Source organism: Colossoma macropomum, unplaced genomic scaffold (assembly GCF_904425465.1).
Source record: "Colossoma macropomum unplaced genomic scaffold, Colossoma_macropomum, whole genome shotgun sequence".
In the NCBI taxonomy this organism is placed as follows: Eukaryota; Metazoa; Chordata; class Actinopteri; order Characiformes; family Serrasalmidae; genus Colossoma; species Colossoma macropomum.
The window spans coordinates 20,244,126-20,271,907 of record NW_023494809.1 but is presented as its reverse complement, the minus strand read 5'-3'; the positions used below and the strand labels follow the sequence as shown (position 1 = coordinate 20,271,907).

The 27,782-nt window shown below is 38.8% G+C and overlaps 1 protein-coding gene across 3 annotated transcripts in view; it reads left to right on the top strand.

Annotated features, from left to right (window-relative positions):
• Positions 1-681: 681 nt before the first annotated feature.
• The window catches only part of ctdspla (CTD (carboxy-terminal domain, RNA polymerase II, polypeptide A) small phosphatase-like a), a 47,131-nt gene continuing 20,030 nt past the window's right edge, over positions 682-27,782 (top strand). For all 3 annotated transcript variants that reach the window (XM_036557901.1, XM_036557900.1, XM_036557898.1), the window contains exons 1-2: positions 682-1,062; positions 27,306-27,463. In XM_036557901.1, coding sequence (XP_036413794.1) covers positions 984-1,062; positions 27,306-27,463 — 237 coding nt within the window. In that variant the 5' untranslated portion in view covers positions 682-983. The remainder of the gene's footprint in view (positions 1,063-27,305; positions 27,464-27,782) is intronic.

Genomic DNA, 27,782 nt, shown 5'->3' with positions numbered 1-27,782 from the left:
GGGATCTGAAAAATGAATAACTTGTACTTAATGGCAGTCTGAAATTAAATAAATGAAGGATGGTCTCTGATTTCTGCACAGTACTGTATTTGTTGACTTTCAATCTATGTCTTTATTTTTTTTCATTTATCAGTGAATTTATTGATGGATTTATTTATTTATTAATTTATAGACTTTTCATCCAGATATGCAATTATTTCTTTGTTTGTGTGTTGAATGGTAAATTCATGGATTTAATGAAAGATTTATTTATTCATGTGGAACTCTGCGTCTTGAACCTCTTATTGATTTTCTCTCCTGAATCATTCATAACATCGGAAAATGAGTCGAATTCAAAAGAATTTTACGAGGCTGCAAATGTTTACGTGACACCCCCCACCCCCTGCCCCCTCCCCACTTCATATCCCCTCCACACACACAAAATCTCATTAACAATAACGCAGCGTTGAATTGTATCGAGCGATTGGGTCCCTTTCTGCGTTATGTTTTGATTCCCACCCGTATTACAGAAATTCCCACCTTCCTGCGCTGCGATTGGCTAATAACGTTCTCCTCCTGCAATAGGATTCGTTAGTATGTTGTTGAGTGTGAACTACTAGCCAATCATAACACAAGAGGGCGGGCCTTTTCTGAATATGGGTAGGAAACAAACAAAAAAAAAAACACACCGCTGCTGTAGCTCTCATCTTCTGGGAGGCGCTGGTTTTACGAGTGTGAGTAGAGAGACCCAAATGCAGCAGGATTGAATGAGCCGCTTCTGCACATCTTACTGGAGCCGAGATGTTGATCGTCCCGGCGGTCTAACGACGAAAAATCGCGTTCAAATCGGGATCTGGCGTTAACGAAGAGCGGGATTTTAATGCAGAGAGATAACCGTTACCGTTACCGTGCGCGAGACGGTCTTGGCTAGCTCGCTAGCAAGCAACCAACGGCAAAAAAACGAGTGACTTTAAGCAAAAAAAATAATAAAACCCCTGTTTTCCATGGACAACACGTCCATAATCACCCAGGTAGCGAATCCAAAGGAGGAAGAAATCATTTCTTCGAGTCGTCAAGAAAAAGGTGATACGTTTTTAACGCGTTGTTTTCGATAAAATGATGATTTTGTTTTGCTGTGTTGACAGCTAAGCTAGCTGTGTTTAACCTGTGAGGGAAAGGCAGGCAGGCGGGGAAGCAAAGAGCATCTAGAATTAAGCCTCTTTTTATACATAAAAGCATTGCATGTTCAAACAAAGCGACTTTTACGCCTGTTTAATCAGTACCTGTGCAAGGTAAGATTAATATTCCGTCAAACTTCAATACAGAATCATTAATGATAGCACCTCTTCCATATGCACGCAGATTAATACGTTGTATTTCAGTTACTGCTTAGCTGAGACACGATAGCGAGGTAACGTTACAAACATTACACAGCTACAGAAATAATTCGGGGTTCATGTCCATATTTTCTAATTTAAGTCATTAAAATAAATATTATTTACACGACGCAAATCAGAGAATTTGAGTGCTTGGGATTACTGAAATCAAATTCCCCTGAGCCAGTGAGCTGTGGATTAAAGACACTTGGAGCTGTGGCACTGATTTGGGAAAATCTCTGCACTTTCTTTATGTTTCTACTGTTTTCCAGTCTTTTCGTTTTGTATATGTTTATGGATTTCTGTTCAGTTTGCGTCCTCGACTCAGTAGGGTAAGAAAGCAAGCATTTTCTTTGGTGTTGTGAGGCACTTTAATTGCAGTAGTTGTGACAGGTCTTCAGTAGAATAGAAAGCCTCATGCAACGTGATGGGGAAGTATAGGACTGAATGGGAACTGCTTTTTGTTTTGCATTGCTCCTAAATTAGAAGTAACTTGACTTAATTGTGTTTGGTGAGTTTGGCAGGCGATGGAATATCTCATAGCCGAACGTTTGTGCCCATGACCTCTACTTTGAGTTTTTGTTGTATTTCTGTCCTGACCTTTGCATTTTGTTTCTACACATTGGCTAGACAGGACCAATGTTACCCCAGATTTTTTCTTTGAATGAATTACACAGGGACTCCACGTGATATTTGAGGTTTTAGTTGATACAGTGTTTCAGTTTTAGCAGTACATTTGATAGATAATGAGCATTATATCCATGTTAAATTGCCCATAATATAGTGGTGTACCTGTTGCCAAGAGGTTTGTTTTTATCTATTTTTTTTTATTTTACTTATTGTATCCAGGAACAGGAAAGCTATTTGCAGTTTATATTATTTGCTGGTTGCTTTCACTTTTGAAAGAACGGTTTAAAATCCATACAACTGAAGTAAACAGTAAGTTTCCTCTCTGTAAACATGCTTTCTACCTGGTTACCGTTTACAGTACTGTGTAAGACAATTTTAAGAGAAGCAGAACAAAACAAAAAAAAACAGTTATCGGTCGATACCGATATGATTCTGATATCATCATGCATCTCTACAAAGCAGTCCAATCAAAACAAGCTATTTCAAGTTCGTAATACGTAGAGTACCAGTACTTAAGAAGCATGGTCTCATTTACCTTATTAATGCAAATCTCAATATTTAAAATAGAATGTAATACTGTGAGACTGTGCTATGAATATAAGGATTTTTTGTTTCATCAGTATCGCCAAGGACTAGTGGGAATATACAGAGTGAATCTAAACAGCTGCCTTGCAGAGTTGTGACACTTGACATGCTGCACTGTGTAGGGGATAAACACAGTAACATCTTCCTTAAAAAAGAGATTCCATTGCTGCTGAGAGTGCAAACAGATGGCAGTCCTCATGTCAGGAGGAGTCTAGCAGGGGAGAGGACAGCAGAAGGGCAGTGGAGCCTGGGAACATGAACTGACCTCTGCCTGGTCCCCCGAGTCTGTGTATGTGTGCCTGCTGGACAGACAGTTAGACCGAGGATACCCCTGCCGTGAGCAGGTTGCCAGAGGGACTCAGCAAACAAAGGAATCCCTTTGTTGTTGCCTATTTCTTGTTGCTGCCATACTTTAAAACCAGTTAAGTGCTGGTGTGGCGTTTTTGTTTTGTGGTAGCTTTCTCTTCTACGACACGCTCACGGGCAGTGAAAAACAAGACCCCTTGTTCTTTGTGCTCCTCCTCACGTTTGTGCTGGCAATGCTAAACCATGAATCAATCCTCATTTATTCAGGCCCTTGTTTCTGTTGCTGTGTACTGTATACACACACACACACACACACACACACACCGTGAGACCAAGCTGACTGCAGCCACTATAATTAATGGGAGGAAAGGACCTCCAAGGTTATAAATAGATCAATTGTGATAATTGCATGCAAAGATTGTAATGAGATTAATGATGGAAAGGAACAACGTTTTGTAGATCCAGGTGGGTGTTTCGGTAGCGTTATGGAATTGCCCTGGAGCAGTGCTGGAGCTTCTGCCTAGATCTAGTTAAACAAAATCTTTTACTTTATAAATTTATGAACACTTTTAACTTCATATATGTGCACTTTGTAACCACAATCAGACGTGCATTTGTGGGATCGTGCTGGTGGTTGGTTTCTTCTTTTTCAGTGGGGCATACAAAAGTGACCTGAGCAGCTCCCTTGTGGAGAATCTTCAGGCTGACAAACATGAGTTTATAATGACCTGTGGATACATTATTTATTTTTCCAATGGCAAAATAATTACTAAGCTGATTCACTGAGAAAGTACATTTTAATTGATTATTTTTTTAATTGAGTAATCAGTTATAATAAAGTAATTGTGATCTCTCACAAATTCTTTGTTATAATTGATTACATACAATATATTAAGCTGATCTATAAAGACCACACAGGTTAAGAATAAAGTTGGGTGTCATTTAGTACCTTATGGGACTGACCAAATTCTTCAGTACTACCCAGGTAGCATTGGTGACCCAGTCATTTTTTACAAAAAAAGTACGTCATTTCCCCTTTGTAAAACTGCTAGAGATATATTTTTATTGTCTAATAATATTAATTGTTGTTTATGTTTAAATATAATACTTGTTTTAATTTAGAGTATGACTTTAAATTCATTGTATTCTTGTATTTACAAGAACATATCGCAAAAAAAATATTGTTCAGGAAGTAGTATCGAAATCAGGGTGTTGGTTTCAATATCAAAAATGTATAAATGATATCCTGTCCTAGTTGAAAGTCCAGAATGCCTTGGTCAGGCTTCATCTGTTTGATCTTTGTCCTCATTCCTAAAGGTCAAGGCATGAATAAACGAGTGACAGAAATATGTTTCAGGATCAGCATTCAGAGTCTAGTGCCTTACAGGCCAGCAGCCAGTGAACTCCATAGCTGCCAGCAACCAGGTTTACCCACTACTACTGTAACACTACAGTCATCGGAATCCTGTGATGGCATTTTAAAGAGACTTATCTGATGAAGATGCATCCTTTCTTAGGCCCCAGCCCAAAGGGGATCACCCACAAGTTGGGTGGTAGATCTTAATACGGAAACGTATCCTGTCAGGGTCCTGTATCAAGCATCTCTGTGTAAGAGTGCTGATCTAGGATCAGTTCCAGTCTGTTTTACATAATCAAATTCATTCGGCTAGGAGAGGCAAAGGCTGATCATAGTCCTTAACTCTGAGATATTTGATCCATTCAAGCTCAAGTCTTGCAGACCAGTCCCTCATATGGTGAAGAGCCTTTCTACCCCACTGGCCTTGGAATTGGGCCACACTTGCTGAATATTTCAAAGTTGCACGCAGCTATTTTCAGAGGCATATCGGTTTCATTGTACGCAACAGAGTGGCTAACAGATACGAGCCATGTTTCTAAACACCTCGCTTGTGTGAGTGTTTATAGATTTTCTCCACATGCATTATAGATGGAGTTTAATGAGGTTAAAATCAGAAACTCTTTGCTCTGGGTTTTAGAACAAGTGCAGTCAGGAATACCACAGGTGTTAAAAATGGAGTTGTAGAGTTGAGATGTGAAGCCAGGGATGGCAGCAGTATGAGGTCAGGGAGACTGTCAGAGGCTGTTAATAACTTGTTTATTTTTGATTCTCCAACAGCAAAGTAACCAATCATGGTCAGGCATTTTTTTTGGTTCTGCTTTAGTTGCTGTCTAATTGTTCCCCTCATATGTATTTCATATCGCAAGCACAAATGTTGCCTTTATGGGTCATCTGTAGCGTTCTGCCCCATTCTGCTTATGTCTGTGGTCATTCTCAGAATTGTTGAAACCTAGTATTCAAAAATGACTCTCTTAGAGTGCCATGACCATGAAATGTGAAACCTTGATGGTCAGTGTGCTCAATCACTAAGATATTTAAATATAACGTGAGCAGGAATATTAGAAAAAGCATCGTCTTCAAGTCTGTTTTGAGGCAGTTCAGTTTCATGCTGTAATGGGATAAAATGTTATCAAATGTAGTGTAGAATAGTATGATCTCTTGTCTCATGTCACATTACGACCAAACGACGGCTTTGCTCAAATAACTTTTAAGTCTGTCAGGTATCATTGGATGAGCAGTTTACCATAATCAGATTACAACACGTCTGAGCTTGGGTGTTTTATCCCCACACGGTGCAGACTGCCAGTTAGACTCAGCCTGATGCATTTACCTTATTCAGATTTTACAAAGGAAGTACCTCAACTTCTAATTTTCATAACAATAACTGTCTCAGAAGTGCTCATAGTGTACTAGAGATTGGTATCTTAAAAAATAATAGTTCAAGCCAACAACTACCCACGGCTTAAAAGTGAAGTATGCACAATGAATATTGTGAATATTGTGAATAAAGTATGCTACTTTAGGTGGATTTAGTCCTGATTTCTACATTTCATATGCATTTATGTTTCACCATTAATACTGGGATCCTCCTGTATTGTGCAGTTTAGCTAATAGCCTATTTTTGATGAGAGGTATGGTTTTGTGTCTAGTCTGCTTTTTACATTACTGTTTTTTCTCTTTTTGCTGTAGTGTTTTTCATTTTCTGGTAGAATATCTTGTTTCACCCTGCTTGGTCTGGATCTATTCGTGCTGGACCAAATTAAAGTGGTGACTGATTCATTTCTGAGTGCTTTCCTAGAGCAGGCGAATCATTTGTCTTCATTGAGAGAGGCATCCATCAAGAGCATCAGGTCTGTTTGCTGTGAAGCTGGCGAGGTACTTTGGGAATTGAGCTGTTACGTACCTAGCTGTCAGACTGATGAGTGTTTTACAGTGAATACCACTGCTTGAATGACTGTACAGAGTCACAAACACATTCGTTTATTAAAACCTTAGTTTGGGCTTCAAAAACTCAAAGCAAACAACAATGTGGATATGTATCCACCATCATTATCAGAATATTCAGATAATGCCCCAGAGCAGGTTTGGCTCCCAAGCTAGTGCTGTCTTTTGGCCAGAATTACATAAACAAGTTTATCATATATACATTGTATTTACAATTACAGGCTTTTGACAGTACCAAAGTCCAAGTCCAAGTTTGAATATATTATATTTGTGGATATGAAAAATTTACATGGTCAGGTAGTTTGTCGAAAGAGAAAAAAATGCAAAAAAATCCAAGACAAAAGACCACTTAGGCCACATGCTCTGCATTTTTAGTGACCAAAATATGAAGTGTTGTGGCAAGGGGCACCAGTCAGTAGGCAGTGTTGACCCTTGCCACAGATTGGTAGCACTTGAAGTAGTTAAAACTTAAGGTAATTCTATATGTGGACTGGTCCAACACATCTAGTGGGTTGGGAGTGCCTGAATTCCACTCTTTACCTCTTAGGCCGTTAGTGTCATCTCATCTACAGAGAGAGGAGAAGTTAATTACAGAGTGCCCAGTGGACCTGTAGCCGCCGAGACACTGATGTGCGCGGTTAGCGGGGGAGATGCAATCCTTCTGCAATCCGGCCTGTCAGGGGCCATCTGAGGCAAATGGAGTAGGTGGACTTCTCCTCCAGCGGCTCCGGCATGGAGGCTTAGAGTAAAAGAGCCGATAGCTAGCTATAGGCAGCCGCTTGGAAAAGTGCCCTTGACGCCCTTATGAGAGAGTCTGCGTGTTTATGTGCGTGTAAGTGTTTCTCATGCTTCTAGGCACTGTCTGTGTAGCTACCATTTAGGCTGAAACTGTTTCATTAAAATTTGTGCAAATTTTATTTGTTGGGCTTGTGGTTGATGTTAGATGCAAATATTCTCTGTCTTTCTAGCATTGATTTAGAGGTGGCAATAGTGACACTGTCTTAATTGCTCTTTCAAAGTAAACAGATTTCCAGTAGTTGCCCTCATTTGTATTACTAATGTCAACATAACACTTTGCTTTTTGTATCAATCATCAGTGCATTATTTGTTTTTATATAAATATCTCTCCAGATATTTTAATTTGATATTGAGGTCACAGTCATTATCTCTGACTGTGGGTTTAGTAGACATGTAATTGACTTTATGCTGAAGTTATCATGAGGCTCATTAGTGTTACAGTTGTTTGCTTTTTATTGTTTGCTTTTTCTGACAAAGCCAACTAAATTGGACGAGACTTCTTTTTCTTTGCTCAAGTCTTAGACTAGTCTGGATGGGTATAATCACACAAACTCAGTATGAAACTGTATACTGCTCAAGTTTTACAGAGTGAGTGACGGTGTCAGAATGGGCTTCAGTAGCCCTTTTATCTATACCAGCTATACCCAACCATTCTCCTGGAGATTCACCCTCCTGTGCAGTTTCATTCCATCACACCCGCTCCAACCATTCAAGGCCTGCAGGAACATCTGAGTATATGAGCTAGGAGTACTGCACTTTGATTTTAAACTATCTCTGTAGGAAGATGGTTGAGCATCCTTGATCAAACAGATTAGGGTGGCCTTGGCTCCAAGGCTACACATCATCAGTAGCTGTGTGCACCCTGGGTTCTTTTCCCACCTTAAATTTCTTAAATTGTATGCAGTGGTGGCGCTAAGCATGGACAAGCGCTCTCCACAAGCTGAGGATTAATTGAGCGGGCAGCAAACAGGAGATTGTCAAAACAGATCAATAGCCCTGCTGGAGTGTGTTAGCCGGAGACGTGCTTTTGTGGAAAGCAGAGCCTTTATAGGCTTCTGCCAAAGGCGTCAGTTAATTGTCAGAAGAGTAGAGATTGGATTGGAGACATGTAAACAAAGTAGGGATGCAAATTTTGACAAATTTTGTTGACCAATAACCGACCATCATAAGGATGAATTGTTAGCCAGCAAGTCTAAAAATCATGGACGTGACCTATCAAAATAGTAATTATAAATTGGATAGTTTTATAGTTGTAAAATGTTTGATGTATACACATTGAGAGCGCACATCGACTGAATTCTTTATTAGCGTAACGTGATATCAAAATGTGTTTTTTGTGTGGATCATGGATCATAGTACTGATAGGTGGGGCCAGGCATATGCATGTACATGAAGTAAAATGGCTTGAAATTGTCTTGAACATTCTCTTGTTTGTAAGAAAGAACCAGGTTTTGTTAAAAGTTAAAGGGCTGACAACTATAAGTTCATGATTGTCTAACTAAGTACTAAAATGCCAAAATGCTGGACTGTACAATGATGAGCTAAAGAAAGTTTTATATTCCAAAGTTATAAAGTTATGTTCATTACTGGCCCAAGTTAAAAAGAACATAAATTTCATAACCAGTGCTAGCTTTGACTCAGTGTACCTCAGTAGCTCTCGAACACTGTTGTACAGGTGACTTCCTCACACTATACTGCATCACACTTTTTCTCAGAGAACATAGACAAAATTGTTGTCTTGTCGCTTGTAGATGTATGCTTTCAATATGATATGTTGTTGTTTTGCTATCATCCTCTCGAAAAGTGCTCTGGAACACCACTATTTTTAGCTGCAAGCTTAATTTTTAATAGGCCTGTTTAGTGGAATCATATACAGTGGTGTGAAAAAGTGTTTGCCCCCTTCCTGATGTCTTATTCTTTTGCATGTTTGTCACACTTAAATGTTTCAGATCACCAAACAAATTTAAATATTAGACAAAGATAACACAAGTAAACACAAAATGCAGTTTATAAATGAAGGTCTTTATTATTAAGGGAAAAAGAAAATCCAAACCTACAGGGCCCTGTGTGAAAAAGTGATTGCCCCCCCCCAAAAAAAACATAAATTAACTGTGGTTTATCACATCTTTGGAAAGTTCAATTTCCCTAGCCACACCCAGGCCTGATTACTGCCACACCTGTTCTCAATCAAGAAATCACTTAAATAGGACCTACCTGACAAAGTGAAGTAAACCAAAAGATCTTCAAAAGCTAGACATCATTGCTGCGATCCAAAGAAATTCAGGAACAAATGAGAAACAAAGTAATTGAGATCTATCAGTCTGGAAAAGGTTATAAAGCCATTTCTAAAGCTTTGGGACTCCAGAGAACCACAGTGAGAGCCATTATCCACAAATGGTGAAAACATGGAACAGTGGTGAACCTTCCCAGGAGTGGCCGGCCGACCAAAATTACCCCAAGAGCGCAGCGACGACTAATCCGAGAGGTCACAAAAGACCCCACAACAACATCCAAAGAACTGCAGGCCTCACTTGTCTCAGTTAAGGTCAGTGTTCATGACTCCACCATAAGAAAGAGACTGGGCAAAAATGGCCTGCATGGCAGAGTTCCAAGACGAAAACCACTGCTGACCAAAAAGAACATAAAGGCTCATCTCAGTTTTGCCAGAAAACATCTTGACGATCCCCAAGACTTTTGGGAGAATACTCTGTGGACTGACGAGACAAAAGTTTAACTTTTTGGAAGGTGTATGTCCCATTACATCTGGCATAGAAGTAACACAGCATTTCAGAAAAGGAACATCATACCAACAGTAAAATATGGTGGTGGTAGTGTGATGGTCTGGGGCTGTTTTGCTGCTTCAGGACCTGGAAGACTTGCTATGGTAAATGGAACCATGAATTCTGCTGTCTACCAAAAAATCCTGAAGGAGAATGTCTGGCCATCTGTTCGTGACCTCAAGCTGAAGCGCACTTAGGTTCTGCAGCAGGACAATGATTCAAAACACACCAGCAAGTCTACTTCTGAATGGCTTAAGAAAAACCAAATTAAGACTTTGGAGTGGCCTAGTCAAAGTCCTGACCTGAATCTGATTGAAATGCTGTGGCACGACCTTAAAAAGGCAGTTCATGCTCGGAAACCCTCCAATGTGACTGAATTACAACAATTCTGCACAGATGAGTGGGCCACAATTCCTCCACAGCACTGTAAAAGACGCATTGCCAGTTATAGCAAGCACTTGATTACAGTTGTTACTACTAAGGGTGGCCCAACTAGTTATTAGGTTTATGGGGGCAATCACTTTTTCACACAGGGCCCTGTAGGTTTGGATTTCTTTTTCCCTTAATAATAAAGACCTTCATTTATAAACTGCATTTTGTGTTTACTTGTGTTATCTTTGTCTAATATTTAAATTTGTTTGGTGATCTGAAACATTTAAGTGTGACAAACATGCAAAAGAATAAGAAATCAGGAAGGGGGCAAACACTTTTTCACACCACTGTACCTGTTGCATCCTCATGTACAATTCAAAAGCATTCCTCAACTTGAATGTCAAAACAGCCTGTTCAAATAGGAACTGTGGTTTATTGGAAATGAAATGAACGTTTTTTTAACTGTTTGGTTGAATAAATATTTGTTAATTGTTGACAGGTTCATCATTCACAAACCCCATTTCCAGAAACTGACAAAAGTACAAAGAAAAGATTTCCAGTGTTGTCACTGACCAACTTAACTGTTTTGTAAATCTAAACAAATTTGGAATTTGATGCCTGCAACACATTAAAAAAAAAGCTGTGACATTGTGACCGAGGCATGTTCACCACTATGTTACATCATTTCTCCTTTTTATTACACTTTTTAATTGTTTGGGAACTAAGGATACTAATTGTTGCAATTTTGCAAATGGAAGTTTTGCCCATTCTTTCTTGATACAAGACTTTAGCTGCAGTCTGTGTAGTCTAATTCTGTTCTTCATGATGCACCATACATTTTCAATAGGAGACAGATCTGGACTGCATGCAGGCCAGTCAAGCACATGCACTCTGGGTCTACTAAGCTACACTGTTGTAGCACGTGCAGAATGAGGCCTGGCAGTGTCTTGCTGAAATAACTGTGGACTTACCAGGAAAAGATGTCGTCTTGATGGCGGCATAAGTCTCTCAAAAATCCCAGTATATGCCTCTGTGTCAATGGAACCCTCGCCATAGGCACTGATACATCCCCATGACTTGACAGATGTTAGCATTTGCACCTTTCGCTGATAGAAGTCTGGATGGTCTCTTTCGTCTCTGGCTCTGAGAACCCGACAACCATTTTTCCCCAAAAACAAGCTGAAGCATGGACTCATCTGATCACAGCACACATTTCTACTGTCTGAGATAAACTCAGGCCCAGAGAACTCGCATAGGATTGTCTGCATAGGATTGATGTGTGGCATTGTTTGTATAACAAAATTACAAGTGACAGCGGTTTTCCAAAGTACTCCTGAGCCCATTTGGCTGTATTTGACATAGCAGCATGATGATTTCTCATGCAGTGCCGTCTGAAGGTCACACGCATTCAGCAGTGTTTTTTTTCAGCTTTGCACCACACAGACTGAGATTTCTCTGGATTTCCTGAATCTTTTTGCAATATTATGTACAGTAGATGGTGAAAGACCCACATTCTTTGCAATCTTGCATTGAGAAATGTTCTTTTTGCACTGTTTGACAATTCTCTCATGAAGTTTGGCACAAGTTGGTGAGCCACGACCCATCTTTTGCTTGCAAAGGCTGAGCCTTTGGTGAATGAACCTTTTATACCCAAACATGATACCCTCACCTGTTACCAGTTCACCTGCTTATTGTAGAATGTTATCATTTACAAAATGAAATCAAGTTGGTCAGCCAAAACATTAAAAGTCATGTCTTTGTACTTTAAGTAAAGTAACAAGTTAAGTAAAGGTTCAGGATAATTAACAAATCACAGATTATTGTTTTTGTCGCATTTTACAAAATGTCCCAACTTCGCCAGAAATGGGGTTTGTACATCCCTAAAACAAAGCCATGCAGATGTATACAATTCCACATATATTTTTGTAATGGAGGTGTTAAAGGTTGATAGACTGGACAATAAAGATAACGAGGAGGGCATTCCTATGCCATGAGGTGAGGTGGAGGCTTGGTGCTGAGCTGAAAACAAAAAATTTTGTTTGTATATATGCGAGAGAGACGGAAAAAGAGAGAGTCACTGTGGCACATATTTTAAAAAATGCTTTGCTGCGTGGGGACACACAGCAGAGTGCTTGCGTAGTCTTCAGAGTTCAGGGTGAACTCCATTTAATGGTGAGTGTGTCTCCAGGGAGAGTCTCTAAATGGGACAAAAGCTGTGTGTGTGTGTGTGTGTGTGTGGAGAAAGAGTGGTTTCTTTCTTTTAGTGAGTTCAGAGCTGCTTCACTGAATTCACTCCAACAAATGCCTCACCTGTCTTGAATGTATGTATTTTTCCAAGAAAATATGAGATATATCAGTATGTTAATCAGCCTGTAAGACAAGGGGATGTAGATGTCATTGAAGCTCATGAGTGAATTCAGTTTTGTTGAATTCAGAATGCTGTATATTGACGTATTTACCTCTGATAAAACCAAGACTCTCTTTTGCTTCAACTCTTAAGAACTGAAAAACTTCAGATTCTTCCTGAGCCTCAAGAGTGTGCTCTGTTGTAGTGAGCCTCTCTGCCACATTCCATAGGAATGTCATAGTAACACTAGTTGTGGCATTTGACACAGGGACTCTAGTGCTAAATTTATCAGTTTGTGTCAGTGCGAAGTGCATTTGTAGGCATCTGAGTTGTATTTGTTCTCGAGTGATGTGCCTTAGGTATGCGGTGATATGGGAACTGTAGGCCGATATTGGATATTTTTCGTGCACGTGTCTGCTGATACTGATGTATGGATATTCATAAAATGTCAAAATTGGGATCTGCTTGTATTGGCATTACAGAGAAATGTTAGACATGAAATATCTGCATTTTATTAATTTCACTGTATTCATCACAGTAGTCCAGCGTTGCCTATATGTTGTACTCTTGTAGAGTACAATAAATATGCTATCAAATATTGGTTCAAAATATGGGTCAAATATAAACATCTTTTTCAAACTGAGAGTTTTTTTGGGTGCATATATCTGCTGATTCTGATATCACCGTGCATCCTTAATGTACACTTTGATGATGCAACATGTATATGTGGAGAGAGGGCTTGTCAAGTGCCGTGTCACTGCTCCTTCCAATCATATTTGTGTTATATAGTATAAAGCTTGCCCTCAATCTGTTGTTTAAGGGTTAGGCCTAGCGTAGTCGTCCAGGGTAGACTATAGTATATCCAAACTGCTATCAGTTTAGTTTCACTGATGTTTAGGCCAGTATCACTGTGAATGAATTGACTCATGCTCTGTATGAGCGTACACACTGTTGGATCCAGTTTTATTGTTTGTATTTATGCTTAAGTGAACAAAATCTGACGTATTGGTGCTGGCATTGGTTTCAGCTAATGTGGACATAGAACTATTGATCATTGGTGTCAGCCCACAAATTTATAAGTGCAGCCTTTGAATTATTTTTCATTGGTTGATGCCTGTGTCAGGAGGAATATACCAATGCAGAAATGCTGGGCTCCTGCCAGAAATCAATTTCCTCTGACTACAGCAGCTTTTAGATGTCTTAGACTTTTTATATTTAATATATGAATGCATTCATTTGCTATATGCAGCTATTATAAGGATGAGTACAGCTACAGCAGAGCTCTTACTTACAAGAGGTCTTCCTGTTCAGCGGACCTACAGTATACAGGCTCTGTACTCTACATTTTGAGGTATAATCTAAAGACAATGTGGCCAGGCAATGTAAGAAGTTCTATACATAAGTTAGAGCAGTTGTGCAAAAGACACAATAGCCTAGATACAAACAAGCCTGTTCAAGTAGTTCAAGCTGTGATTACTAGATAATAATGTACAGCATGAGAAAGCAAAGAAAACCCAACCAAACAAAGTTCTTTATTTACACTAGACTACTTTGGGCCACTTTTAATTTGTGATCACACTAGTATGTTTTGTTTGAAAGTGCAGAGCAAAAGGTGTGACAAAAAGACTGACCATAATCTATCTGTCTGTCCAATGAGCTGTGGTTATGTGTGTCTACTGAACAAATAAATGTAAAAGTCAGAGTTTCCCAGCACCAGGCCTGGAGTTCCCCGTGCACTTCACGGTGGTTTTCCCACTCTAACACAGCAAAATAATTTCATTAGCTAATTTCCCAGCCCCTGATGAGCTAAGTTGCGTGTTTTAGCAGTGAAAGCATGAAACTATGCAGAGCAGAGAGCCTCCAGGACTGAAGTAGACAGATATTATGCGAGTATTATTATTAAGTAAATGATAGATAGACTGTAACTGTATAAGTTAGGTCATTAACTGAACTTTTTTTTATTTGTCTGTGAAATGTGGTTGTGACTTAAAGTGGCTGGGGTTTAAAGTGCATGCTTTTATACCTCCTATCATGCTGTCAGAGCTTGTGACTTTGGTGATTGATGTCTTCTATAGCGTGGTCTTTGTTGCAGCTTGCTCAGAAGTGGTGTTGGTAATTCCTCAGCACTGTGTAGTTTCTTTTTCTCTTTGAATTTTAATTTGTCGTTGCTCATTTATCTGTTTCTGGGAAGACCAATTTTTTATTGTTGTATTCTTAGATTGAGTGGTTATTGCCGGTGTGCAGATACACTCACAATTCGATTCAGTTCTCACAATATTTTGAGCAAAATTTGAATGAATGAAAATGATCACTATAACCATGTTGCTGAACCGCTTACTAACAGCAGTAGAGCTGGGAAGCAGGAGGACTATTCGAATGCATTGTTGATTGATGCTGGTTGATTTGTGAACTTTGGTGTTCAGAACAATGCAATTAAATTAGATGGCTTAATTAACAGAAGTCTATTCTCCACAATGCATTGTCACAGTCTTGCATTGTGACTTCCCAGTAATGCATTGTTACACCCATATTATTACACCCATACAGTCCACATAGGTGGAGTGTACAATATTGATCTTGGTTAAAAGCCATGTAGGACATAATTCTTTGGCAGTTCTGTTGAAGTTGTCCCAATTTAAAGTCTGCAGAATTGCATGTGACTTTTCGAAATTTCTGCACTTTTTTGTTCTTGAGATATAAAGTCAGTGGTCTGTCAGTAGTTTGATGTGAAATTGTAGAGTGCATTGTAGAGAAACTTAGTGAAATTAGTTGTTTCTTCAGCAGTTTGCCTCAGGTTGAACTAGTTTGTGCACATCCAGAAGAATGTCTGCCTCTCTGGATATGGATAAACACATTAATCATCATTAAACTGTATTAAATATTGATCAAATCCTAATACTGGGACTGACTTTTAAAACTGCAGTTTTAATCATGCGTCTGTACGAATTTGGTACTGCTTTTGGAGTGCATATTTAGTTGTTGCACTAGTGTCTGCTTTCTGATAAGACAGGGGTGCTCAATCCTGACCCTGGAGAGTTCCGATCCAACACACCTGGCTCGTATAGTCAGGTGCCCCAGAGGGATTTGATTACCTGCATCAGGTGTGTTAGATTAGGGTTGGAGCTAAACTCTGCAGGGTGGTAGATCTCCAGGACCAGGATCGGGCACCTTTGTGATAAGATGTTATCTCAAGAGGTTGTTCTTTGAGCCTACATATGCTAATATCAAAGCTGCTGTGACCTAGAACAAAACTAATTGTGCATGACATTCATGTTCACAGCTCTCCCTGTCTTTCCTTTAAAGCCAGTGTGCTGGATCTCCCTCTAGACCTTTTTTCCTTGATCCCAACTGCTTTTGCTCCCTCTCTTTTTCTTTCTCTCCTCCTCGCCCTCCCCTCCATTCGCTCTGCAAACCTCCTCCTCTCAAAACAACGTGGGCCGCGGTTGCTGCCGCGTTGCATAACGAGCCCAGATAGTCAGATCTCCCTCATTGTTTTTTGCCGAGCTCTCTGCGGCTAATTCCGCTGTGCCTGTCACATCCTTCATCTTGCCTCACGCTTGAGCTGCAGTTGCGTGGCCTCAGGGTGCTGGAAGCTCCATACAGAACGATGCACTCTGGGAGGAGAGATACAGGCTCCATCTAGCCAAGGAGGTTACGGCGTGTTTCTGCCGAACCGCTGAGCAGCGACATAAGGATTCGGTGCATCTAATGTGTCTGTGTCGAGATATGTAGATGTGTGTGCTTGGAACGTTCAGATCCCCTCCAATCCTCTTTCAATCGGACACGCTGTGCAACCCAAAATGATAACACTACTAAGATTGCATTATGTAACATTATGTTGCCGACACAAGCCGCTTTGAATATTAGGCAGAGCAGTGTGGAGCTACCTGAAGCTTTCGATTAGCTGCCAGTGTAGCTGTAGTAAAAAGCTTGCCAAAACTGTGTAGCTAACAGTTTTGGCCATCAGAGTCAGTACAAGACCACTAAAACGCATCATGGACTGTGCATTCACTATGATCTTGAATCTGTCATGATTTTTGACGCTACTGCCCTCTTCTCACTGTGTTCTACTGTTATATGTAATATGGCCCTACGCATGGACAACAACTTTTGTTGTTGAAGGATTAATACACTGTAATTATCTATTTTTTTGTACCAAGTTATCTGACACATGATTACCACTTGAAATGTAACGTATTATGTATATTCATTTTATTATAACTTCAGCCAGTCATTTCAGAATTATCTACAGCTGTTTATCATTATTGAAAACAATGATTCCACTTTTGAACAGTAGTTTATGCAAACCTTTAAAGAACCATTAAAATGCTTAAATGATTCAGAAAATGGTTCTTTTTATATTTGACATTCACTTATTATAATGCTGTATTGCTTGCAGAGTGTTAAGATGGTCAGTTGTTATACAGTCGCATGTAAAAGTTTGGGCTCACCTGTTCAAGTGACATGTTTTGTTGATTTTTTTAACTAACAATACATTAACACATCCTTTACACACTTCTGCACATTTTAATGCACAATTAATATTTATTAGCTGAATTTAACATATTGGGGGAAAAAAGAAAACGTATAATGTGACCTGTGTAAAAGTTATTACACATTTTTACTTTCCAATATGTTAAACTGGACAACAAAATAGAAACTGTGCACTATATTTACGGAAAATAACATCTTCATTCCCTGTAGAGTATGTGTTAACTTATTTTCACAAAACATGTAATGTGACCAGGGGTGTATATGACTGTATTCTTTATATATGCATACAGTGCATATACTGTATTATTAATGTCAGGTGTAACCTTATGTATTGTGTATATCAGGGTTATTATAGTTAACTAAAACTATTATTAAAACAAAAACTAGCAAAGAAAAAATGTGTTTGTTAACTGTAAAAAAAAACAAAAAAACCCCAACAGTTTTAAAAACAAAAACTAAATTAAAACTATAATGTCCACTGCAAAACTGACTAAAACAAAATAAAAATATTTTTTGTTTTTTCAGTGCATGAATGAAAGTTTATAAGTGGATCCCATCCATGCTTGGCCGTCTTTAAGGGAAGCTGGAGCCGAGCCAAGCTCAGCCTACTGTTGTGTTAATTTTATTATAGTCTCATCAAAAACTTCATCATAATACTAAATACAGACTAAATTAAAACTAATACTTTTCAGAAAATAAAAACAAAACAAAAAGAATTAATGTACCATCAAGAGTAACTGAAACTAAACTGGAATCAAAAACCAAAATGAAAAAATTAATCTCCATGATGAAAAACCTGTTGCATGAGGTTCTTAAACAAACCTTTAAAAAATAGGTTCAGGGATTTGGCTATTGTTATGAGTCTAAGAACCTTTTTTGTTACTTAGAGAACCTGTTTTGCTCTATATAATAACAGTGTGTATAGTTTTCTATCACATCTTTTAATCTCACTTTCTAATGTAGTTATTAAAGTGATGGTTCAAGCTTTTGGAACATTGAATTATAGGCTTGCGCCTTGCCTTGTCTCACCTCCAGTGTTCGTGCAAATGTTTGAAACACCCTGGTTGCCTTGTTTGTACAGCATTGTTAAGAACGTTTCTATGCTTTAGATTACAGCCACAAGCCCTCACGCTGCTATTAAACATAAGTGCTTTTTATCTTCACAGCAAAATACTAACACTTTGAAACTGATAAAGCACAGGCTAAATATGCTTCAGACAAGTACTTATTTGACATCGCAGTGAGGGGAACTGTATATTCCAGCCACAGAATTACAAACAAGAGATTTGAAAGGCATACTTGTAGACATAATGAGAACGCTAGACTATGAAGAGGGTTTTTTGTCTGCTTCAGTGGCCTGACTCAAGTCCGTGATGTCCTCTGTCTTACATCATCCACAGGTCAGCTGCTCACTGTCTAACATATAGTGGAAAATGTCACAGTAGAGCGAGCAGTCATTCAGAACCAATTATATTCGACCTGAGGGCATTACAGAGCCTGGCCTCTGAGCTGTGCAAAGCAATGTTTAATTGACTGAATTAACCACAAAAACAATTTGCATAGTGTTTAGAGTCGCTATTATTGTTCTTAAAGATGTGGACTAGCCATGGAAAAACACAAAACATTTGTAGCGGTTGGGGAATTTTGCATTAAGAAGCAAGAGTTTGGGTCAGGGAAGGAAATGTTACTTTTTTAAGGGGTCTTATCCTTCATTTTTCCTTGTATTTTCTTTCCCTCCCTCTGAAGTTTGTGTGGCTTTATGTAACCAAAACAAACAGTTCATTTTTACTTGACCATTTTCCAACCTCTCTTCATCCCGTAGAATTTAAACAGCTGTGTTTGTTACTGTGCCTTTTAAACTGATACATGTAAATAAGCTCTGTTCTGGTTGACTGCTCTGTATTGTGCCTCATTCAAAAACAGTCCAGGCTGAATGTTTTCTATATAAATTCAGCATGAATGGCTAAGGCCAAGCTGCTGTAATCTGAATATGTGGATATATGTAAATGTGTTGTTTTTCATGACATCACAAAAAACAGTGAATTTAAAACGTGCTGTTTTTGCAGCTTAGTTGTCATATACGGACTTCATGAATTGGGGATGCTCTTTTATTTAAAGGGCCCCATATTCTGCACTTTTAGTTTAGTTTTTCCTTTTATGTTCATTTACAACAATTTTGTGGGTTTATGTAACACAAATGGTCATAGCTCATTTTCACATGACCATTTTATAACCTCACTGCATCCTGTAGAATTCAACAGGCGGTGCCTTTAAACTGATATTTGTAAATAAACTGTAAGCGTAGGCTGAATAAGCAGATAAATGTAAATATGTTCTCATGACACAACAAAAACAGTGAGTTCAGTTTAGGCTTTTTCTGCAGCATAGTTTCCATTTATGGACTGTATTGACTGGGCAGCGATTGAAACATGTCCATGATATAGGCTCTTTAAGGGCCAGTTTTTGTCATCACTGACTGAGATTTAGGGACACTTTGTGAATTATTCTAAAATAACATTTTCACATTTATTTATTACATTTAGAAATTGATTCATATTGGTTTTTTACTATCATAACATTATTTTGGAAGCATTTTTGCCCCATGTCTGTGTATTAAAGGGCAAAATGTTGAATGAGGGGGAATTTTTGCTGTTTGTTCCTGTTTATTTCTGGTACTAGTTTGGGCATTATGTTTATCTACTGTTATCCATTATTTTTATTGCTTTGATTTTCATTTCTCCTCTAACCGTTCTGTTTTTAGCTGTCTTATCTGAACAACATGGACTGATTTGTAAAGGCATGCTGGCTCCTTTGCAGTGGCTGACCTCCTCAGTCCCTTTGCATTTCTCACTGCATAAAGCTCTGTGGGTGCTCACAGAGGGCCTGCAGTGTTTCCATCTGAATTATTTAAACCGCAGCAGTCTTCACATATCTCTACACCTTCACTGCCACGCAGCCTGAACCTGCCTCCCTACATTTCTCTCTCACGCTTGCTCTTTCTCCTCATTCACTGTCTCTTTGCTTGTGCCTGTCCGTTTCCTTGGCCTCTTCTGTTTGCAGCACACAGACAGCTTGTCGTGAGCACTCTGGACCATCAGCGGTACTCCCTTGTGTAGCACAGCCGTGGACTGGGTTCTTTTCCGATGGGCATTTTTTCCCGCTGCGGGTCGGAGGGTTATTATCTCTTCCTGTCAGGAATGTGAGGAATTTCCTGCGTTTCCTCTCCTTCGGGCCCTGAGAGAGGCCCTGCCCATGCATGTGACAGCCCAGCATCAGATTACCTCTTTCTCAGACTGTGGGAAACATGAACACAACACTACAGCTCCTAATGTCATTTTCCTCTACAAAGCCTGCTGCGACTCTTACCAAAAAAAAAAAGTACAACAACAAAGCTCAGAAGAAGAAGTGGAGCTTGGACAACTTTGTCCTATAAGCAGTGCTTCCTTAAACATAACTGTTTTTGTTTCGTTTACTAAAACCGAAGCTGTCAGTCATGTTTTCAACAGGCCGTGGAGCACAGCTCACTGGCTTCCCTCACTTGCTTCACTAAAGCAGTTATAAGTCAGCTCTCACCCCAATGTCTCCTCCACTATCTTGCTTGACAAATGACTGTGTTAAGCTTGTGCTGCTCTTAGGCCCCTCGTTAACCGCTGTTTGTTCAGCGGCGCGCAGGTTTAATGGAAAACGTTGCACTTTAACATTTGCAATGAAGTGTAATACTCTGGATCAGACGGAGAGGGAGAGGGTGGCATTACCAGGCAATCTGACTCCAGCCACATTCCTGTGGGCAGCCAGAGAATATGTTTTTAGGCGTGTGTGCGTGTGTATGTGTGTGTCTGGCAGCACCAAACTTTCAGCAATGTTGTTTGTGACAGGGAGAAAGCTCTGTTTGTATTGAGCGGTGGTGTCGGAGGGCTGGGGTGGTTAGGAGGCAGCCTTCAGCTGAGGCTTCTTCACACTGGCTGCTCTCTGCTACGCCCCCTCCCTCCCTCTTTCCCTCCCTCTTTCCTCCCCTTATGCTGCCTCGCAAGGCTGGCAACCCTGGCGGGAAATATCAAGACAGCTTCAAGATGAAGATAATTGATCAAGTGTAGTGCTATACGGTACTGGTGATAAAATTCTATACCACAGTATTTTCCAAATATATCACAGTGTAGCGGTATCAGGTGATATTTAAGCCCACTGATATTTCTAAATTTCTGCATAATTATGTCATTAAGATGTAAACAGTGGTTTGTGTGAAATAGGCCATTCTAGAAAAGCTAGAAGCTATTTTACCATTGTAAATATTTCATATTAAAACTCTAATAATCTCAGTGACTTAACAATGCAGACATCAAAATTGGTGAAATTTGCCCTGGACCAATAAATGATATTATTCAGCAATAACAGTCATTTTAATAAATACCAATAATCTTTTTTCTTTCTCAGTCATATGATATATTTTTTGTTATATTATTGCTTCACTCTTATTTATCCATTCGCTTTGTATATGATTAGTTTTACAAAAATAATCTAATCATGAACATTAGCTTAAATAAAGGCTATACAAACAGCTTATAGCTGCTTTTTCTGTCTGTCATATAATGTTCTAGTTTTTGCAAATGAACAAAGAGACTCTGGTACATGAGGTTTACTCTCTTGTGGAAGTAAAATGAGCTTGTCCAGAAGAAAGGCGCCAGAGTACCAGTTGGGCAATTTTTTGGTCTCCAAGTAAATGCATGTGGTGATGAACTGGATGTTAACATTGTTATATGCTGTCTGTGTGCAGAATATTGTTATTTATTTTTATAAATTATTAAGTAGTAGCAGAAGTCCAGCTGGTTATTATATGGTAATTATATTACCACTAAGGAAAAGGCATGCTATAGTATAAGATTTTATAGCACCACATGTGCTACCTTGTAATTGATGTGTACTTTGGATCAAAATGATATAGTTTATTGCTATAATTCTGCTGACGTAAATCATTTTTCTAAATTTACTATATCATCCAAGATTACTGAGTACTGGTACTCTATGCTAGTAGAATATGTAACAAACCTGATATAGCTTGTTTTGTTAGGATTGTTTTGTTTTTTTTAATAGTTAGCAGTATATTGTGAATGTTAAACAAACAGTGATTCGATTTCCATACTGTTTATTTCATTTTTATGTATTATGCACTGTTTTTTCAAAACAGTTTAAAGTATACACACATTTTGACAGATACACCATGTGTAAAGTGCACATTTAAATATAAACAGCCACTATTTTATGGAATAAAATGTTATTATGGATGGCTTTAAAAGAATTCACAGCTGTTCTTTTTAGATTATAAAATAGTTCTTTAAGGTTTTTGGAAACATGTTGGCTGATCAGAAGTTGAGAAATCCAAGTTTTCATTCCCCAAATAACTTCTGAAAACCATAGCTTAAGTGCCACAAATGCTAAATTGGTGTGCTGTAGCCAGCTCCTCTGCAGCCCTCCCAAGTAACATCCTAATTAGCAATGAAGCATTTTTACCATCATCACAGGCTCTGTAGCTGGGAGAAGCACAAAAGCAGCAGGCTGATGGCATCCAAAGCAGATCTAAGTGAAGCTCAGCTGTCTGTAGATTTGATACTGTAAGTTGTCTCCAAGTTATATCACTGAGTAGCAGATTTACAAGCAGTAGAAAGCTAGTTTAGAACCCCCCATGGATTATTTTTCATGATTAGTTGATCTCATCATGCCCAGTAATGTTCCACTTTGTGTTAAGGTTTACAGCAGCACGTCACTTTGCTGAATTGGCTGTACAGAGTCAGCCACAAAAGACACAATAATCCTGAATACATCTAGTATTTGTGCAGTTTTTCGTGTCCACGTATCCACAGAGAATATTAAATAATTTTATTTCCATGGATTGAATTAAATTATTTCTTGAAAACTATCATTTGTTTGTTATTGGTTGGTTTTTATCATCCTTTGTGTTCAGCTGATCATCCAGGGTAAACTCCTTGTGTTTGTATAGAGCATCGGCTTGCTCTTTACGCTCCATGGATAAATTCAGATGTAATGGGAAAACAAAGATTCTTAGAGAGGATTACTAGAGTGAATGTAGAGCCCTTAATAGTTTTAGAACATTTGTCAACAAAAGAAAACGCATTACAGTATGTTGAAGTAATAGATACTGCCACTCTGGCTGAATTGCTGCAGTGGAAGAGCTTTGGCAGAAGAGGCAGTCAGACTAATTTGTTTCATTAGAGCCAAGGAAAAAGGGTTTATCACAAATATAATTATACTTTGCATGGCATAGCAGTGTAGATGGGTTTGTTTGCAGTGTCTTTTGACTTTATAAGCAATACTGTCACATAGTAGTGGGCTGTATGGTCAGACATTTATGCCACGTTTCACATCCAAATAACTCAAGTAGTTTGTCTCATACAGGTGTCTCATACCCTTATGCTTACATCTGTGACCATCAGACACTGCTGGATTACAAGTCATTCTTGCCAAAAGCTGATTCTTGGCTTGTTGTGAGTATGCCCCAAGACCATGTTGTTTTCTGATATCTGACCAAGTGAGGTGGCGCTGTAGGTGGAGCGAAACTGACGAGTGGGCTTTCAATGCTAGGCTAAAGGCTAACCTCAAAAGAACAGGACAACCTTATATTGGAAATCTGAAACATGACTAAAACTCCCTTGATACCCCTGATGCCATTCAGCTAGGCAAGCTAACTTCAGCGTGTTTTGTTATTGGTATGTTGCATTCTCTACTTTTGTTATGACATATCAGTACACTGGCGATTTCACGCCAGAAGTGACGCGGTGCATGCGGTAGGTTGGAACCACCTCCAGAGTACATTTTTTAATTTGTTTATTTTCCTAGCTTGTACGTTATAGCAAGAATACTGCATTTTGTACTGTTTCTGCCTCAGAACTGCTAGCGAGCCTTGCACGGTGTGCATCAAAAATAGACTCAAAGCACATTTTACATGCATAGACATTTAATAGATGCATCTTGCACGCAGCATTGTTTACTGCTTCTGTCGATTACAGTTATGAGAAAAAAACAACTGGTTGATACAGCTAAACAAACTTGGTTGAACCAATACATGAAAATTGGATGAAACAATATATCAGCCACTATTGTCATCATGTAATATGACTATATTGATACAGTGTTGGAAAAAATGAAAAATTCAGATTTAAAACTATATATCAAAAGTTAAAACTGTCCCTTTGCTCTCTCCTGAGGGTCTTTCATGTGCTTTACTACTTATGTATTATATTGCATGTTTATGTGTATTGTTCTACAACAGAATTGAATTACATCTAAATACAATTACCACTGACATGTTGTGTGGCAGTGAAAGAATCAGTTAATCAGTCAATCTGTGATCATCTTTTTCTGTACTGTTTATAGAACAATTGTATTGTTTTATAAGATCACTACTTTGCCATCCTTTGTTTGAAGTGGAATAGTAAATATAATTGTATCAAAAATATTATCAAACCTAAAAATATATGTTGTTACATCTCTGCTATCGTGTCACGGTACAGTTTATTTCTTCAAGCTGGAAGAAAATCACTGTGATTAGCCCAAGGTTCTTGCTATTATGGTATCTGGACGTGGTGGACACATGCATTATGTAGTCTGACTGAAGTAGTGAATGAGGTGCCTCCTTTTGAAATGTAAATATTTACCTCCCAGCAGTGGTGGAAACCCACTTGGGCTTGTCTTCTTCCATGAAACATTAATCCCAAAACAAGTAAATTAATTAGAGGCTTAATTCAGTCACATTTGTTTTCCTAACAGCTACAGTAGTGGTGACATCATAATACTTCTTGCCTTTACTTGAAAGAGTGACTAAGAAAGACTTTTACCAGAGATAAACGGCATTGAAAGAGTAGAGACTTTTACCAATGATGGATGGCGTCGTAGTAAATGCAGGCAGTGCTGCCTGCTTTGATTACTTGTGCCCAGCTGAAACTGTTACCGTGCCAGTAAGAGTATTTGGCTCTCAAGACAACGTGCAACACAATCTGCGTAAGGCCAGCTGAACCCACAACAGGTCACCGCAAAGTAGCACGGCTGTAGTGTAGGCTGGCATGATTTCTTCTAGCTATTTATCTGAGGAGATGAGTTAAATATTCAGTAGGGAAGTTGCGTCACATGTTTTAATTAAATGTTAAAGGCTAACTCTGACATTTTGGTTTTTTCAAGTCTCACTTGCATGGCATGTAGTAAATACAATAGGGCACATTTGGAATGAATGGGCAGTAAATGACTGCTTGTTCAAAAAAAAAAAAGATTACATTGGCAGCATGTCATCTAACACATTTTTAATGGGCATCGTTTCTTATAAGCCTTTTTTAAGATCAGTGGCGTAATGGTTGAGATTTGAGTCTAAATATACCCTATAAGACCCTTTAAAAGCATAAAAGCTACACTGAATAGAAAAGATTCTATTCAGTGCAGCAAAAGAATAAAAATGAGCTCAGATAGTATAGTTTTTTAATTACATTACAAACAAAATAAGATGCTTAAAAATGTGAGCATTATCCGTTGAAATTGTTCATTCTTTTGTTCCTTCTTTTGGAGTGGTTCATTCAGCTCAAATTTTTAATGTCTATAATGTTACAATACTGTGCAAAAATCAGAGACCACCCTTCATGTATTTAATTTCCAGGCAAACAGTTATTATATTATTAATTTTTCTGAGGAGATATAGGACAATAAAAGAAAATCCACTTGCAAAAAAGTGAAAGTTATAAAGGTGTAGATATAAAGAAAATATACTCCAAAATAGACTCCAAAGAACTGTGCACATCAAATAAACAATACTTTTTGCTTCAGATCTGAAAAAATCCACAGGTGTTTCTGTTCATCTGTGCAGTGTGAGAAGACAACTCAAAACTATGAGTCTGAAAGGAAGTGTAGCTGTCAAGAAGCCCACACTGAGAAAAGGACATAGACGAAATAGAAGGAAATTTGCAAATCAAACAAAGAGTCCAGACCTCAACATGATGCATTCAGGATTACTTGGATTGTGAGAAGCATAAAATAAACCAACTTGTAAGACTGAACCTGGTGGACACAATACATACTGAAAATGTGAGACTTCTTTTATGTCAGGTATGATTTTTCCCTATACTGAAAAATGAATAACTTGTACTTTAATGACTGCTTTGACTGGAAATTACATAAATAAAGGGTGGTCTCTGACTTTTGCACAGTGCTGTGAGTAAATACCTCTAAAATAACTTTTAAAAGCTTGAATAGTGCAGTTGTCAGTATGAAATCGAACAGTAAATGCTTGTTCATCCCTAACAGTAAAATTTTACACTTGTTTATGTCACAATTTGCAAGAATTTGTGTGACGTCCATATTACTGTTCTTTCTATCGATCCTCAGTAGGCTAGCTGGAGTGAAACGCAGTGATGCAACTATAGAAATATTTGTTTTTGTTTTTGCAGCCCTGGCTGCACAGTTCCTGTGGCCGTTGCATGCCTCGACTGCTGCAGAGCCGGCATTTCACACTACTCACTTCACCATATGAGTAATTGGAAATGCTCTTTCATTTTAGCATGGGGATCAGCACACCTATTTTCCCTGTAATTGAGGTTAATGTTGCTCATTCTGTCAAATGGAGGGAAATGGAGATTTGCGACAGGGTGATGACTCATCTTGAGAGGGGAAACTAGGCCGTACGTGGGTCTCCAGTCAGAAGTCAAGATTTCGATGCTGCTCCTTCTGACTGCTGTTACACTGTCCTGCTCCAGGACTGAAAACTTTTCTGATTTTGTTTTGACAGCTCAGTTATTAAATCTAGCCTTATTATAGTTTTGACTTGCATCATTTTAGCTTAATACGTGTTGGAAAGTCATGTTCACTACTATGTTTTTGCAGCGTATAAGCTTTTGCACACTGTCCATTTCAGAGGAGGTTTTGAGGAGTAGTCTTTTACTTCTGTGCGAGTTGCGTAACTTCTGTACTGCAATACGCGACCAATGCCATGTATGTAAGCTGTGCTACGTGCCGCTTAGAGAGAATACATGCAAGTGAATGGGGCAAAGGTGACAGGGTTACCATGGAAACATGTTCTGTATATGCTAATACAGAAGGTAATGTTTGTGCTGTATGGCTGTCATGTGAGCCTGGTTTTCGGACCAATAGAAAACTCCACTTCCCAGTTTTCCTTTTTTTCCCCCTTCACTCTGCAGTAACAGCCTCCTTCGAGTGAGCGAAGCAGATGTGAGACAACAGCGTTTAAAGTTACAGGGCAGAGAAGGTGAACTTCCAGATGTTTTGAGCAGTGTGCGTTACGGGCGTTTCAGTGACCAGTGTGTGTGCGTGTGTTTTCTTCACCCCAGTCTCGCAGTCGAACAGCAGCCTAAAGAAACACCGGAGCAGGAGCATCTTTAGCCCCTTCTTCTGCTGCTTCCGCAACTACAATGTGGAACCACCAGCCCCCAACAACAAAACCTGCACCCTGCCTCCACCTGCCGAGGAAAACGGTGGCTCTCCTAAGGTAAGCCTGTTTCATTTTTAATCTAATCTGTGTTTCTGATCTGGTTAAATATATTCTGTGCAACTCTGAACAAATAAGTTGTTAATTGACTCATTCATGCTCCGCCCACAAATGCGATGTTTTGTAGCAACTGCTGTGCTGTCCTTTTGGTCTAATGAGAAATTGTAGAGATCTGTATATAACCTTACTACTTGTAATGTAACTGTACTTGTAACTTTTATATTATTTGTAGATTATTTTGTGTTTTGTCTATTTTACATGCACTAGGGTTCAAAAGTTTGGAAACGCTTAACATATTAACAATTTTTGTTATTTTATA